This window comes from Myxine glutinosa, chromosome 1 (genome assembly GCF_964187855.1).
Source record: "Myxine glutinosa chromosome 1, kmMyxGlut1.1, whole genome shotgun sequence".
NCBI classification, from domain to species: domain Eukaryota; kingdom Metazoa; phylum Chordata; class Myxini; order Myxiniformes; family Myxinidae; genus Myxine; species Myxine glutinosa.
Window position 1 is genome coordinate 75886176 of NC_136261.1, and position 14298 is coordinate 75900473.

At 45.2% G+C, this 14298-nt stretch overlaps 1 protein-coding gene across 2 annotated transcripts in view; it reads left to right on the forward strand.

The window, feature by feature from the left end:
- The first annotated feature begins 2887 nt into the window (after positions 1-2887).
- LOC137425193 (zinc finger SWIM domain-containing protein 5) overlaps positions 2888-14298 on the forward strand; it is a 237436-nt gene continuing 226025 nt past the window's right edge. For both annotated transcript variants that reach the window (XM_068113368.2, XM_068113377.2), the window contains exon 1: positions 2888-3345. In XM_068113368.2, the coding sequence (XP_067969469.1) occupies positions 2979-3345 (367 nt within the window). In that variant the 5' untranslated portion in view covers positions 2888-2978. The remainder of the gene's footprint in view (positions 3346-14298) is intronic.

Here is a 14298-nt window from a genome sequence, read left to right on the forward strand (position 1 = left end):
AGTCTAGATTTCTGGTCTATCATCAAGATGGCCGCGTCCGAGTGCGCAGACAAGTGCATGAAGCCCACAACGAAGATTGTATAGTGCCAAGAGTCCAAGCTGGAGGTGGTGGGGTGACCGTTTGGGCTGCTTTTCATGCAGGGGGCAAAACTGACCTGGTTGTTCTGAATGGAAATCTGAACCCGTTCAAGTACAGGGTCATTCTGGAAGAAACATTGCTTCCATTTGCTCATGCAGCCTTTCGAGGAAACTTTGTCTTCCAAGATGACAATGCACGGCCTCATCGTGCTCGCATGATCCAACACTTTCTTGCTGACCGTGGTGTAGAGCATATGGAGTGGCCTGCCATGTCCCCGGATATGAATCCGATAGAGAACTTGTGGGCAGAATTAATGCGTCAAATCGACAACTTGGACCAGCAGCCTGCCTCTGTGCGTGAATTGCAGCAGGCTATTGTCACTGCATGGCAAGCGATTCCTGTCCAAACCTTGGCAAACCTGGTGAACAGCATGCCTCGACGTGTACGTGCTCTCCTGAATGCTCGTGGGGGTTACACGAAGTACTGAACTGTAATTTTACTGTCCATAATCCCAGTCATAATTTAGCTTTTGTTTTTGTTGAAATTTTTTTTAGCTAATGTGCAAAATAAAGGGATAATTCTGGAAAACGTACAGAAGTTTAACACAGTACTGTCCGTGAATTGAGTTCGATATCAGTTTACATCACTTTCAAGGATCAATTTATTTGCTTCGAAATGTCAAATGTGGTTTTTGTTTCTTTTAAAGGTCACATTAACAAAATCTAGAATAATTTCAACATAATTCCAATGAACTTTTGGTTCTAAGTCATCTTGAAAAGTAAGTTCACCCCCACAAAAAAAAATTCCATATTAAATGCAAAGTCTGTATTTTGGAGATCAACGTAGGCCAAAATGTCAACAACCTTTTCAAATCTCTAAAATCCTAAATTTTCATCCAATTGACTTGAAATTTGAATCTAATTAACATATCAGCGAACTGGATTCAACCACCAACTATTTTTGAGATCAACATAAGTCACAAGGTCAACATAGGCTAAAGGTCAACCACTTCCAATTTCTAAAATCCTTAATTTTTATCCCATTGACTTGAAACCTGGATAGGATTTGCATATCAGCTAACTGAAACCAACCACCAACTATTTTTGAGGTCAACATAGGCCAAAAGGTCAACATAGGCCATATTTCTAAAATTGTCAATTTTCATGCGATGAACTTAAAATTTGAAGACTATTTGCATTTCAGGTCACTGAATACAACCACTAATTATTTTTGAGGTCAAAAGGATGCTCTACCGAGTGCCATTCTACTTTGTTCTCTTTTGCCAAGTGTCGCTCTATGAGTGATTTTTCATTTGTCTGTCTGTCTGTCTCTGTGAACCAAATATCTCAAAAAGTTGTGGACGCATTTGGATGAAATTTAGTGGAGAGGTTGGTTATGTGACAAGGCCGAAATGATTCCATTTTGGTGAGGATCCAGATCCAGATGTGGATCTGAGAATTTTCTAAATTATTTTTCACCATTGAGAGATCGCGCTAAAAATGATATACACTATACAGTACAGATAGATAGCTGTATGGAATCTTCTTGTTCTTTAGCGACCACCATTATCCCACCTTTTGTGGAGGCAACTAGGGGAAGCTTGGCATGAGTCTTCACGAACCGACTGTCCAGGAGTGACGTTCGACTGGTTAGGACAGGACTTTGTAACATGTTTAGGGTGCCGGCGATAGCTCACCTCCTCCTCCGAAGGCCACCGTGGGTTATTTATCGTCCTCCAATGAATGCTAGAAGATGGCACACCCTGTTGAACATTAATCCGAGGGATGGCACACATATTGATGAATCACTGAGCCTGTGAAACACCGGGATGACGGTTTATAGCTGGGTCGGGGTTCTGGAATCAAATCCAAGCCATACAGGTGAGTATGCACACCTCTCGGACATCCTGCCAGCCCTATAGCTGTATCGCATGATATTTCAAAAACATATGGACGGATTATGACAAAACTTGGTGATGGAGGTTGGAAGCCGAATCCAGATCCGACCTGTCGGTGGGATGCAAAACGTAAAACTGTTCGGCCTGACGGAGGTATGCTCTCTTAAAATATACTTTCCTTCGTAGATAAGTTCGGGTACCAGCTGCATGAAATGTTGGGAGTATTTCTGACCTCAATGAGTGAGCATTCGTTTCTGGGAAAGCATATAAGATCAGAAGAGTGAATTGTGGCCTGGACGGTGGAATCCAAACTCGTGATCAGAGATCAAAGAGTCTCGGAGATTGAGGAATGCAGCAAATCCTCCACAATTTGACGTTTCTCTGATGAGTTATCTCACCGTTCAGTCATTCATCAAAAAATGTACATGTGCTGATGTTCTCTCATTCATTTTCGTTCGGGTTCGTTGGTTCAAAGTTCATGGGAATTACCTTAAGCACCGATCACGCCCGAGTTGTGTTCTAAAAATGACCGAGCCATTGAAATGGATCCATTTGCAACTCACCGGAATGAAAGTGTACGGCGACGGGAAGAGAGACAGACGTACAAGAACGGATATAGACAAAGGGAGCGAAATAGTTCCAGACGAGGAAGACAGATCCCATGTGGGCGGGATTTGGAACAAAGGGCGGGTGGAAACGGACAACTTGGCCCCGCCCCCGGCCACCGCCGCCCCGTGGCCGGCCGAAGAATGGATTTATCCGGCCGGGCATTAATGAATACATAGGATCGCTTTGATGTTCGAGCCGTTCATTGTTGACAAGTCGGGCTACGTCACAACCTCGGCGCCTTGTTTGGAAGTGGAAGAGGCGGGGCTCGTACCGGCGAGCCCCCTAAAGAGGCGTGGCCTCGCGTATTAGGGTTGGCTTCGGACTGAAATAGGTCGGGCATCAGGCGCCCGGAACCTTTCCTTTTCGAACTCGTCCAGGGGAGCAGCGCCCGGCATGGCGAGCGACACCCGCGACGCCGCCCCCCCGGCCAAGCGGTCGTGCCCCGCGGACAGAGCGAGCCAGCCGCAGCGGGTGGAGTCCCTGCTCGACCTGAGCGCCAAAGCGGTGGCCGAGGCTTGGCCGTTCGAGCAGGTCGAGGCGCGCTACAGCCGCGTCCCCGAGCCCGTGCAGCGGCGCATCGTCTTCTGGTCCTTCCCTCGGAGCGAGCGCGAGATCCGACTGTACTCGTCGCTCGGGAGCTGCGCGCGCGAAGACCATCAGGGCGGCACCGGCTCGGAGCCCGACGGGGAGGCTCACCTGCCCTTCCGCCGCGGGCTCAGGCTCTTTGAAAGCGGATGCGTGGATAACGTACTGCAAGTCGGTAAGACCCCCGCGGGCTACATAATACCTTGCTGACGTTAAGGGTCTTCGTGACCCCCATGTTACTCCTGGTGTCCCTATATTTTAACCTCTTTGTTCGGGTGACCCAGAGCCCCTCCTCCCTCCCGTCTCATCAATCCCACGAGTCCCCCATTTATACGGCCCCCCCCACCCCCCATTTTTGGGGTCTCGTAGCGCGTGAATGCCAAGGCAAACAGGCCAGCGAAGCGGCAGAAGGTACTCGGTAGTGATGTATACCGGGGTGTTTAGAGACCCGAGTCGGTGTTTGAAGCAGACAATGTGCTCGGGATCCCGGGTAGCGAGAGCGATGTATACCGTGGGGTTTTTAGAGACCCGAGTCGGTGTTTGAAGCAGACAATGTGCTCGGGATCCCGGGTAGCGATAGTGATGTATACCGGGGGTTGTTTAGAGCCCCGAGTCGGTGTTTGAAGCAGACAATGTGCTCGGGATCCCGGGTAGCAAGAGCGATGTATACCGTGGGGTTTTTAGATACCCGAGTCGGTGTTTGAAGCAGACAATGTGCTCGGGATCCCGGGTAGCGATAGTGATGTATACCGGGGGTTGTTTAGAGCCCCGAGTCGGTGTTTGAAGCAGACAATGTGCTCGGGATCCCGGGTAGCGAGAGTGATGTATACCCGGGGGTTGTTTAGAGACCCGAGTCGGTGTTTGAAGCAGACAATGTGCTCGGGATCCCGGGTAGCGATAGTGATGTATACCGGGGGTTGTTTAGAGACCCGAGTCGGTGTTTGAAGCAGACAATGTGCTCGGGATCCCGGGTAGCGAGAGCGCACGCACTGCGGCTCCGATTGTGCGCCTTTGAGCCGCGGCTTCTCTGCGCGTTATTGTCCGCACGGAGCGTGCAAACTGCGCACGGGACCCAATCATAAAGAGCTTTGTCTCCGTTTGTTCTCCGCCTTTTGTCATTTTATCCGAGCCGTTCCTCGTTGCTATGGCCCATTGGTATCGCGCTCCTGTACCGCGTTTCATATGCGCACGCTCAAAGGGCTATCTCCTCCCCTCGGCAAACCCGTCTCCCCTCCCGGGCCTTCGCTGCGCCTATACCGACTCCGTGCCCTTTTGATGGGTGGGAAAGGAGGAAGGGGTGATTGGGGGGAGGGAGGGGGAAGTGTTTGTCCGGGTTTTCAGCGAAAAGCCCTTCCCTAGTTCTCCAGCGCGTGGTGTTAGCAGAGCTCGCGCATGTTCATCTCCCTCCCCTCCCCTCCAGCTCTCCCTCCCCTCCTGGTATGGTCACGTGCTACGTGCTCGAACTTTACACGCTTAGTGTAACGTCTAACACTTTACCATTAGGCATGAATGGTCTCTCGTCTACGTCGGTGTTTATGGACTGCAGTATAACCGAGAGGTACGTGCACTCCCCTCTGCGCTGTCTTACCTGGGTTCGAATCCCGACCCAGTTATAAACCGTCATCCTGGTGTTTCACAGGCAAGGTGATTCACGAATGTGTGCGCCTTCCATCGGATGGACGTGAAACTGGATTTTTCACCTTGATGATCCCACGGTGTCCTTCGCCAAGGGTGGGCGAGTTATCGCCGGCACCCTGAACAAATGCCAAATTCCTGCGAGGATCGTCGGTAGTAGGGTCTTATTGGAGGCTCCTTCACGGCTACCCCAAACACCCCGACCACTCATTTCGTCGCTGGTCTACGTGGGCACCCTCCCCAACCACCAAGCCCTAATCCCTTGGGTGTTTCCAGCGAAGCTCGTGCACCCCAGCTGTACGTAACTCCATTCCATGAGGGCGATAATTGTCTGGCTAGGCACGTCAGCCCCAAACATATCCGAATCCCTGTTCATCAGGTTACACCGATTAAAGAGACTTGTACACACATGATCACGTGATCATGTATCGCGCCCTGAAAAACCCATAGCGATAGGTAAAAAATAAATAAATATTTCATGCGCAAGATTTCTCTTTTACTCGTCATATCACCCTGATATGTTATGACGTCACAAGATTCCTCTTTTACTCGTCATATCACTGATATGTTATTATGACGTCACAAGATTTTTCTTTTACTCGTCATATCACTCTGACATGTTATTATGACGTCATCGGCTCGCACTTCATCCTGTATGTATAATTTTGGAACCAAATAGCATAAACGAAGCTGAAACAATAAGCTTGGACTATCTTAGTCCTTAACCTGGTTTAAAGAGGCTTGTACATGGAAAATGAAACGTTTTGATTTCAGGGATCGAGGAAAGCAAAAGTGAAATTTCCAAAATGTTTTGTTTTTGTTTTAATTTGCATTTTCAACATTGAATTTTTTATATAATTTGTGAGATTCAATTTGCTCATTGTATAGTGTATAGTACAACGTATTAAGTAAATTTTTTTTATTGATTAAATTATTTTGTTTATTTGTAAAAAATAAATAAATAAACAAAAGCATCCCAAAATGTTTTTTCCCCATTGACGTGAAGCCAAACGTAACGAATGATGATGCATGTGGCATGCTTGGGGTTAAGTAGTGTCTACCCAGCATTGTCCGATGGGATGCGATTCAGAGGTAGCGCTCTTTGACCTGTCCAGCGTGGGTTCGATTCCCGGGCCCACATCCTTTGGAAGGACATTAAGCCGGGTGTCCAGTATGATAGCATTAGTTCTGGACGTTAAATATCTCTGTCTTTCATAAAGAATTACAAATTCCTCCTCTGACGGACTGCTGGAAAGGCAATGGCAAACCACCCGGTGTGATCCTCGCCATGAGACTACTTCGGCAGCCCAGACGCTCTGTCCGCAGAGTACGGAGACACTTTGGCAAACTACAATATGCGGCAGAAGATGAGCGTTTTAATAAAGTGATCTTTAACCATAAAATACGATGCATGCAATTTTGCTGTGGTTGCTCAAGATGGCGGTAGTGCAAACATTCGTGTCCAATCTCATCGGTTACCACGTGTTATTGTCAGCATGGAGCTAATAAGCAATGATGATATCATCGTCTATGACCAGGGTGCCAGCGATAACTCGCCTACTCTACACGAAGGAGGTAACGTGGGAGATTTAATGTCGACCAACTAATGGCGACAGCTGAATGACCTTCCGAGGACAGAACACACATTGATGAAACACCAGGATGATAGCTTATCGCTGGGTCGGGATTCAAACCCAGGCTAGACAGCTCAGTGGTGAGTGTGCGTACCTCTAGGGTCTAGGCCATCCGGCAAGTTCAAATGAATGTCCATAATAGAGTGTCCAAAAAGGTGGGGTAATGTTGGGGGGAGGTTATGTTTTCACCCTTGTCTGTCTGTTTGTGAACAAGATATCTCAAAAAGTTGTGGATGGATTTGGACAAAATTTGATGGAGACGTTCGGCATGGGACAAGTGACGAGAACAGGTGATTCGATTTTAGTTCAGGTCTGAATCCAGATCCAGCCAATCAGTAGGATACAAAACGTAAACTGTTCATCCTGGCGGAGGTATACTTTCTACCGAGTGCTGTTCTCATTTTCCCTCTAATGGCTTGACAGGTCTTGTTTTTTTTTTTACAATTAAAAATTGCACATTTTGCTGTTCATTATGTGAAGAGTTTAAATCTTTTTTTTAATTTTTTTTTTAACGTGTTTGTTCCAATAAACGTACAATTCGTTATAACGATTATATTTTTGTTACTACTACCACGACTACTATGACGACTACAACTTTTTCTACTGCTACTACTCCTTCTTTAATGTTCCAATTATTCCCACCTTCTGGTGGGTTCGGCCAGGGAAAGTGTTTGGCCAAGTCTTTCACGAACCGGCTGACCAGGCCTGATGTTTGACTAAAAGTGATTTGGGCCGGAATTTGTAATTTGTTCAGGATACCGGTGATAACTTGCCTACTCTTGTTGTTTGGTTTTTGTATGTTGATGAAAGTTGCATATCACATGTAAATGCCATCATTAAATAGTCTCATGTCCAAGGAGTTTCCACTTTGGTTATTGACTGGGATAGGTTCAAATGAGCTTTACTTGACACACTCGACACATACATGCAATTGTACATACGTTTGTGCCAGTCCAAAGATCGACTGTAAAAGATAGCCTGAGATATTTTAGATCTCCAAGCCAATTGTGAGCAGATGGGATCGGCAGGTTGTTGTCCTTTCCAAAATATAACGTGACCCGTCGCATGTGCGGTCTTCCCAGGGTCTTTGCAAAAGAAAGTTTTAAAAAAAATAAAGAAAACTCTCACCAAAGGGCAAAATCAAGGATATCCGAACATAGTTTAATCTCAATGAATGGCCAAATTATCTTTTACCATTACGTACCGAGTAGGCACACTTTTACCTCACCACGTTGGAATGGCACTCATTCCAATTTTCCTGACGAGTGTCCGAATGGACAATCTGAGTGGTTTTGTTGAAAGTGAGATTTGAACCAGACACTCATGCATTTTTCCCTTCCAGCTTGTGGTTAATAACACGGCACGTGCGCACGCCACTTTCGCGGCGCTATTCATAAAACACTTTGTACAAGGTACCGACATTTTCAAAAAGCGTATGGTGTGCGGAAACCGTTAAGAAATACCATGTGATGGTGCGTTATGACGTGTCGGCGGAGCACGGAGGGTTGAGCAGAGCAGGGCACTCTCATAATATGTCTAACCACTATTTTGCTGAGTTATACAGATACGGGCTGCTCGTCATTATTCGTTTTACCTCGAAGGTGTTTTTGGTGTCAGAGGTGGGATTGGTGTTTTTCCATGCCTTTCTGCACACATCGCTTTGCGCTTTGACGCGATCTGAGCATCGGCGCAACAACGTTGCAGAAACTCTGCCTTTGCTCCCAAAGAGCCTCTACGTCGTGCTTTCGTTGGAGCTCACGTGCAGCTTGTAAATAATAGGTGCAGCTGTTTTAGATTTGTTTCCCACCAGGAATGGCAAATTCCAGACGTGTGAACTTAAGGTAGGCTTGGAAAAGGCCCTCGTTTGCTCCAGGAACCGATAGAGTGAGAACGGAACATTTGGCTTTTTGTGAGTCAGCTCGCTTACAACCGCATTGCAGTCATCGACGTCAGAAAAACAATGCAAGTGTTGAGATTGCAATATGTTTTCGCGAATAGAAACCCTGTGAAAGGTTATTATTGGACACAACTGCCTGTGCAAGGAATACTGGATATAGGTTTGGGAATTTGGTCAAAATTAACACGTAAATAATGACGTCGCTTTAAACTAAAAATAAAATATTTAAACGCGTATTTCAAAAGCAAGGAATAACTGCATATAGCTTATCTCTCTATCCCTCTCTATCTTTCTCGATCTCTCTCTATATTTCATGTATACCTCTGTCTCTCTCTATCCCTCTCTATCTTTATCTATCTCTCTCTATATTTCATCTATACCTCTATCTTTCTCTATCTCTCTCTATATTTCATCTATACCTCTGTCTCTCTCTATCCCTCTCTATCTTTCTCTATCTCTCTCTATATTTCATCTATACCTCTATCTTTCTCTATCTCTCTCTATATTTCATCTATACCTCTGTCTCTCTCTATCCCTCTCTATCTTTCTCTATCTCTCTCTATATTTCATCTATACCTCTGTCTCTCTCTATCTCTCTCTATCTTTCTCTATCTCTCTCTATATTTAATCTATACCTCTGTCTCTCTCTATCTCTCTCTATCTTTCTCTATCTCTCTCTATATTTCATCTATACCTCTGTCTCTCTCTATCCCTCTCTATCTCTCTCTATATTTCATCTATACCTCTGTCTCTCTCTATCCCTCTCTATCTTTATCTATCTCTCTCTATATTTCATCTATACCTCTATCTTTCTCTATCTCTCTCTATATTTCATCTATACCTCTGTCTCTCTCTATCCCTCTCTATCTTTCTCTATCTCTCTCTATATTTCATCTATACCTCTGTCTCTCTCTATCTCTCTCTATCTTTCTCTATCTCTCTCTATATTTAATCTATACCTCTGTCTCTCTCTATCTCTCTCTATCTTTCTCTATCTCTCTCTATATTTCATCTATACCTCTGTCTCTCTCTATTAGTCCTTGAGCCAGACCAAAAGTAATGCTCCGGCAGGGGGAGAAATTCTCATTATGATTTTCCATTAGACCAATGTCTCAAGTGTCAGAAAAGGTGTGATGGACATCTGAGAACGGTAGCTTAGTGCCCGGATGGACGCCATCTTTGAAACCACCCAGCTCGAAAATGCCCATTTGGTGGGGTACATTGTTGCACGTGTATCTGGACTTCTATACTAGCTATCGATGTGCGGTTGACGACTAAATATACGTCCGATGTGTACCGTCTAAATAAAAAATAATATGAAGCATTTTGTTTTAGATTAATTATTATAAAAATCAATTATCGAAAAAAAATCATATATTTTTCAATATTTTATTATTAGACTTGTACTTTTTTTAGTGAAACAACACTGGTATGATTTTCCAAATTATGCATTGTGCTACACCGTTTATCTGTCTATAAAAATAACTCAAAAACTAAAACATATCATCCACCACGAGTTTACAACAAATAAATGTAAAGAGGCATAAAATGACTTAGGCCGCCGCTGGCATTATCTATTCTGACGATAACGCAAGTTAGGAATGTCGTACGGAGAGGATTTTAACACCATACGATATCTAATAAGCAGGCGGAAATTGTTACATAGGAAATCTGCACTTTGGTGGCCATCTTGGATTTCAAAATGGCCGCCAATTATATTAATTATTCATTACTAGAGTTTGGAAAGACGTATGGAGCTGATTTTAACACCATACGATGTATATTCCTAATAAGCAAGCGGAGGTATCATTGAACATGTCATGTTTTAGTCAAATAACACCGGTATGATCTTCCAAATTATACATTTTGCTAAACCGTTTATCTGTCTATAAAGATTTTCAGGCAATTTGGCCTGCATTATAATAGAGAACAACATATGCTATACAATATACAGTGCACACAAAGTTAATCATCAGAGTCGCCATCAGAGTCATTGGCATCCTGAGCCACGATAGCATCATCCTGCACCATGTTGGAGCATCCCTGCAGCTTACACACAACAGTGCACTTCAACCCATTCAGTATGCAGGAGCAATCTGACGGTCGACACGTCCTTCTGCATGTGCATGAGATGAGATTCAAGACGACATCTGGAGCTGGTAGACCCGCCATCCATCGGATTGTGAGCGAACCGCCATCATCGAGTTCCCAACCATGTCCTGCTGATGGTGTTGGGACGTCTGGTAGGTTTTCAAGGCTGCGTCGCCAGATAGCCGCCTGATAGTTGGCCCTAAGCGTATGCTGCATCAAGGAGTCTTCACAAGGCGGCAATTGTCCAGATTCGATCTGGCCCTTCTTTGCACAGAACATGTGATAACGGAGCGAATTAACACCGACGATCTTCGTGTTCTTGGCGTACAGCTGACACGTGAAGGCCTGAATGCTATTGAAGACGTCTGTTGGTACATTCCACGAAGATCCCAGATCTGTGAATGCTTGAAGATACAGCTCATTCGCTTGCACAAGCTTCAAAGCCTTTATCTTTCCTTGGCTAGCCAGAGCACTCACAGTGTCACACCCGCTCCATGCATGAAGCCCTGGCAATGCACTGCAAACTCCAGACCCCAATACCGCAGCCAACTTTCCAACGTCGATCATTCTGACACGAACCTTTGTTCCTCGTCTGATGAAGAGCTGACTATCGATGGTTCTGCTGAGATGAAGACTGATGATCAGAACGTCGGTGTCATCTGCCACTAAGATGATCGTCTTGTAGTGGGTAGCGGCGTGCTTTGCGTGGAGAAACATACGCGTGTCTGCTTCCTCGTGGCTACATTCGAGTGCTTGCACCAACTTCCAACAGTCGCACAGCACGGTTGTATTGCTTGCCTTCCAGAACCCTGTTGATGGAACCTTCAGCGATTACTCCTGACTCAACAGCTACATCCCGAAGGCCTGCATCTCCAAACATTTTCCCAATGCTCGACATGAAGTTACAGATGGTATGGAAGTTCCCCATCATGAGCACGATTCTTCCATATCGATCGACATCTTTCCATGCTATTTCGGTCGCCTTAGCAAATAGTGCCTGGTCTAGCACCACCGGTATACGCTCAAGCTGAAGTGATGACATGATGTTCAGAGCTTCTCTGAGGATTTCTTGCACTGTTGCCATATCTGTGGCAGGCGCGTTTATAGTCGGCAGGTAGCCAACTACATCTTCCGTCACCTGAACACGATCTCTAGTCATGATGTTGAAACCAGTCCACGAACTGATTGTCTGGTCGCATGGTTCCAGCATGCGAGTCATAATCCATACGTGATTTCGGCGCTGCGCAAGGGATGTTGCGCCTGCAAGAGTGTCAGAAAGATCTGCAGGCTTGATTGCAGGTGGGCCCTTCTCGTTTCCCACCGCTGTATATTGGAACTAAATCGCTGGATGACGGGATAGATCGCTTCTTATCTGCTTTGGATACTGCCGATGGAGGTTGGGGCGGCAAACACGACTGCGACTTCGGTTGGACGGTGATACCGTTGACGCGATGCGATGTTCCGCCACCACTCAGCGATTCCTCTAGCCTGTCGATGTTATCGAATGCTAATACAGTCGGGACCGAAGGGTGCACATGTGACGGAAGTGGTACTGTATCTTTCTCCACACTTGCTAATTTGTCTATGCATAGCGCTGTCTCGATTTCTTCCAGAACTGTGTACGAACATCCGTGCCCGAGTCGATTCAATATTCTGATGACCTCTGTATTACCGGTGAGCGTTTTCATGACCCACGGAAGTAGGACATGCTTCGATGTTCTGATGGTACCCCGGTGTACAGCATTGATGATATCTTGAGCCATCGACCATACCAGTGTGTCGGCACGCGCAGAGCTACCCCCACTCCCGCAAATCAAAGTATGCAGAAATACACGAAGAGAATCTGGTATCTTCACGTAATCTGAAGTGAGTTCTGCTGGCTGAGGCGGCCAACGTTCATTGTAATGAGCATCTTTGATCTGGTGTCGCAGTGAAGTAGCTGCACGCACAATGTTACTTTCACCGTCCGTTCGTTCAAATGCTTTCACTTCTGCTTTCAGGTTTACGCACTCTGCAGCAATCTCTCGCTTTGTCAGATTATCGGGCATCAAGTATACACGGTGTTTCACATTGAAGAAGATGAGCGATTCTCCAAACTCTCTTTGTAATGTGCGCTGCAGATTCTTCTTGATGGAGTCACGAACATCAACTGAAAATGTATCTGAAGACAGGATATCTGTTGCAACATCAACTATTGGAACAATCCTCGGGTTCAAGAACAAGTCAGTGCGAATGAAATTGAATATACATCGTATCATTTCTTTTTTCTCGATATTATCTTCAATGTCAGTTTCTACTTGAGGTTTTTGGGGCCGTGTGTAGTTTCTATAGCAGGAGAAGTGGTAGTGAGCCTCAGCTGCAACCATATCTCGTGTAGTCAATGCCAAAACTCTCTCATCATTGCGAGCTGTCGCAGCATCTCTTATTGTCTTATCTGCTCGAAGTTCAACAGCCAAGACAACTGTTTCACGGGTACGACTGCCTTTTATGAATTTTGAAGCACGCTGGCAAAAAATGCATTTATCATCGTAGACCGTTGAAGTTGATCCTGTCTCTTCCCGTGATGATCGCCGTCGCACCGCATCGCCAGTATCAACTGAAGAACTTCTAGCTGCATTGGTCAAAGTAGCTAGGTGGTTTTTGTGAGTGAAGTCTGATCTACAAGCCCTATGGTATAATATTGGAATATTAGGAAGTTCAACTGCGCCTTCTTGGACTAGCTTTAGAATTGGATAAAAGTTTCTAACTGCGGCTGCGTCACACAATGTCTTCCAAGAACTGTTGCCCGCTGCCTTGCTTAGCTCAGAGAGTGGCGACTTCTTGCTGCACAGGATGCACGTTCCGGACTCAGGTTCAATCTTCGCCCGTTTCGCCTCGACACCGGCCATCTCAGCTGAAAGAACAAAAAGACTGACGTTAGATTACTCCGATATCCGAAAAGCTCGCCAGCTTACATAGACATACTCATCCAAGTCAGTGAACATGTTAGATGGCGCCACAATACAACTCTATAATAGAGTTGTATGTGGCGCCATCTAACATGTTCACTTTTAGTTCTTAAGCCACCCCCCCCCCCCCCCTCAGAAATTAATCAGGTCACCGCAACAAATCTCAGACTGAGATATAGAATATAGATATAGAACAGACTGACGTCACTTTCGGCACTGGGTTCTGTGGGTTGATTATCGGCGGGAAATTCCAACTGACATAGTTTCGGTTTGTGGAAAGTGCATGCCTTTTCATATATTTTTTGTGTACACTCGTGGTGGATGATATGTTTTAGTTTTTGAGTTATTTTTATAGACAGATAAACGGTGTAGCACAATGCATAATTTGGAAAATCATACCAGTGTTGTTTCACTGAAAAAAGTACAAGTCTAATAATAAAATATTGAAAAATATATGATTTTTTTTCGATAATTGATTTTTATAATAATTAATCTAAAACAAAATGCTTCATATTATTTTTTATTTAGACGGTACACATCGGACGTATATTTAGTCGTCAACCGCACATCGATAGCTAGTATAGAAGTCCAGATACACGTGCAACAATGTACCCCACCAAATGGGCATTTTCGAGCTGGGTGGTTTCAAAGATGGCGTCCATCCGGGCACTAAGCTACCGTTCTCAGATGTCCATCACACCTTTTCTGACACTTGAGACATTGGTCTAATGGAAAATCATAATGAGAATTACTCCCCCCGCCGGAGCATTCACTTCAAAAAATGGCCGGTTGGCTCAAGGACTATATCCCTCTCTATCTTTCTCTATCTCTCTCTATATTTCATCTATACCTCTGTCTCTCTCTATCCCTCTCTGTCTTTCTCTATGTCTCTCTATATTTCATGTATACCTCTGTCTCTCTCT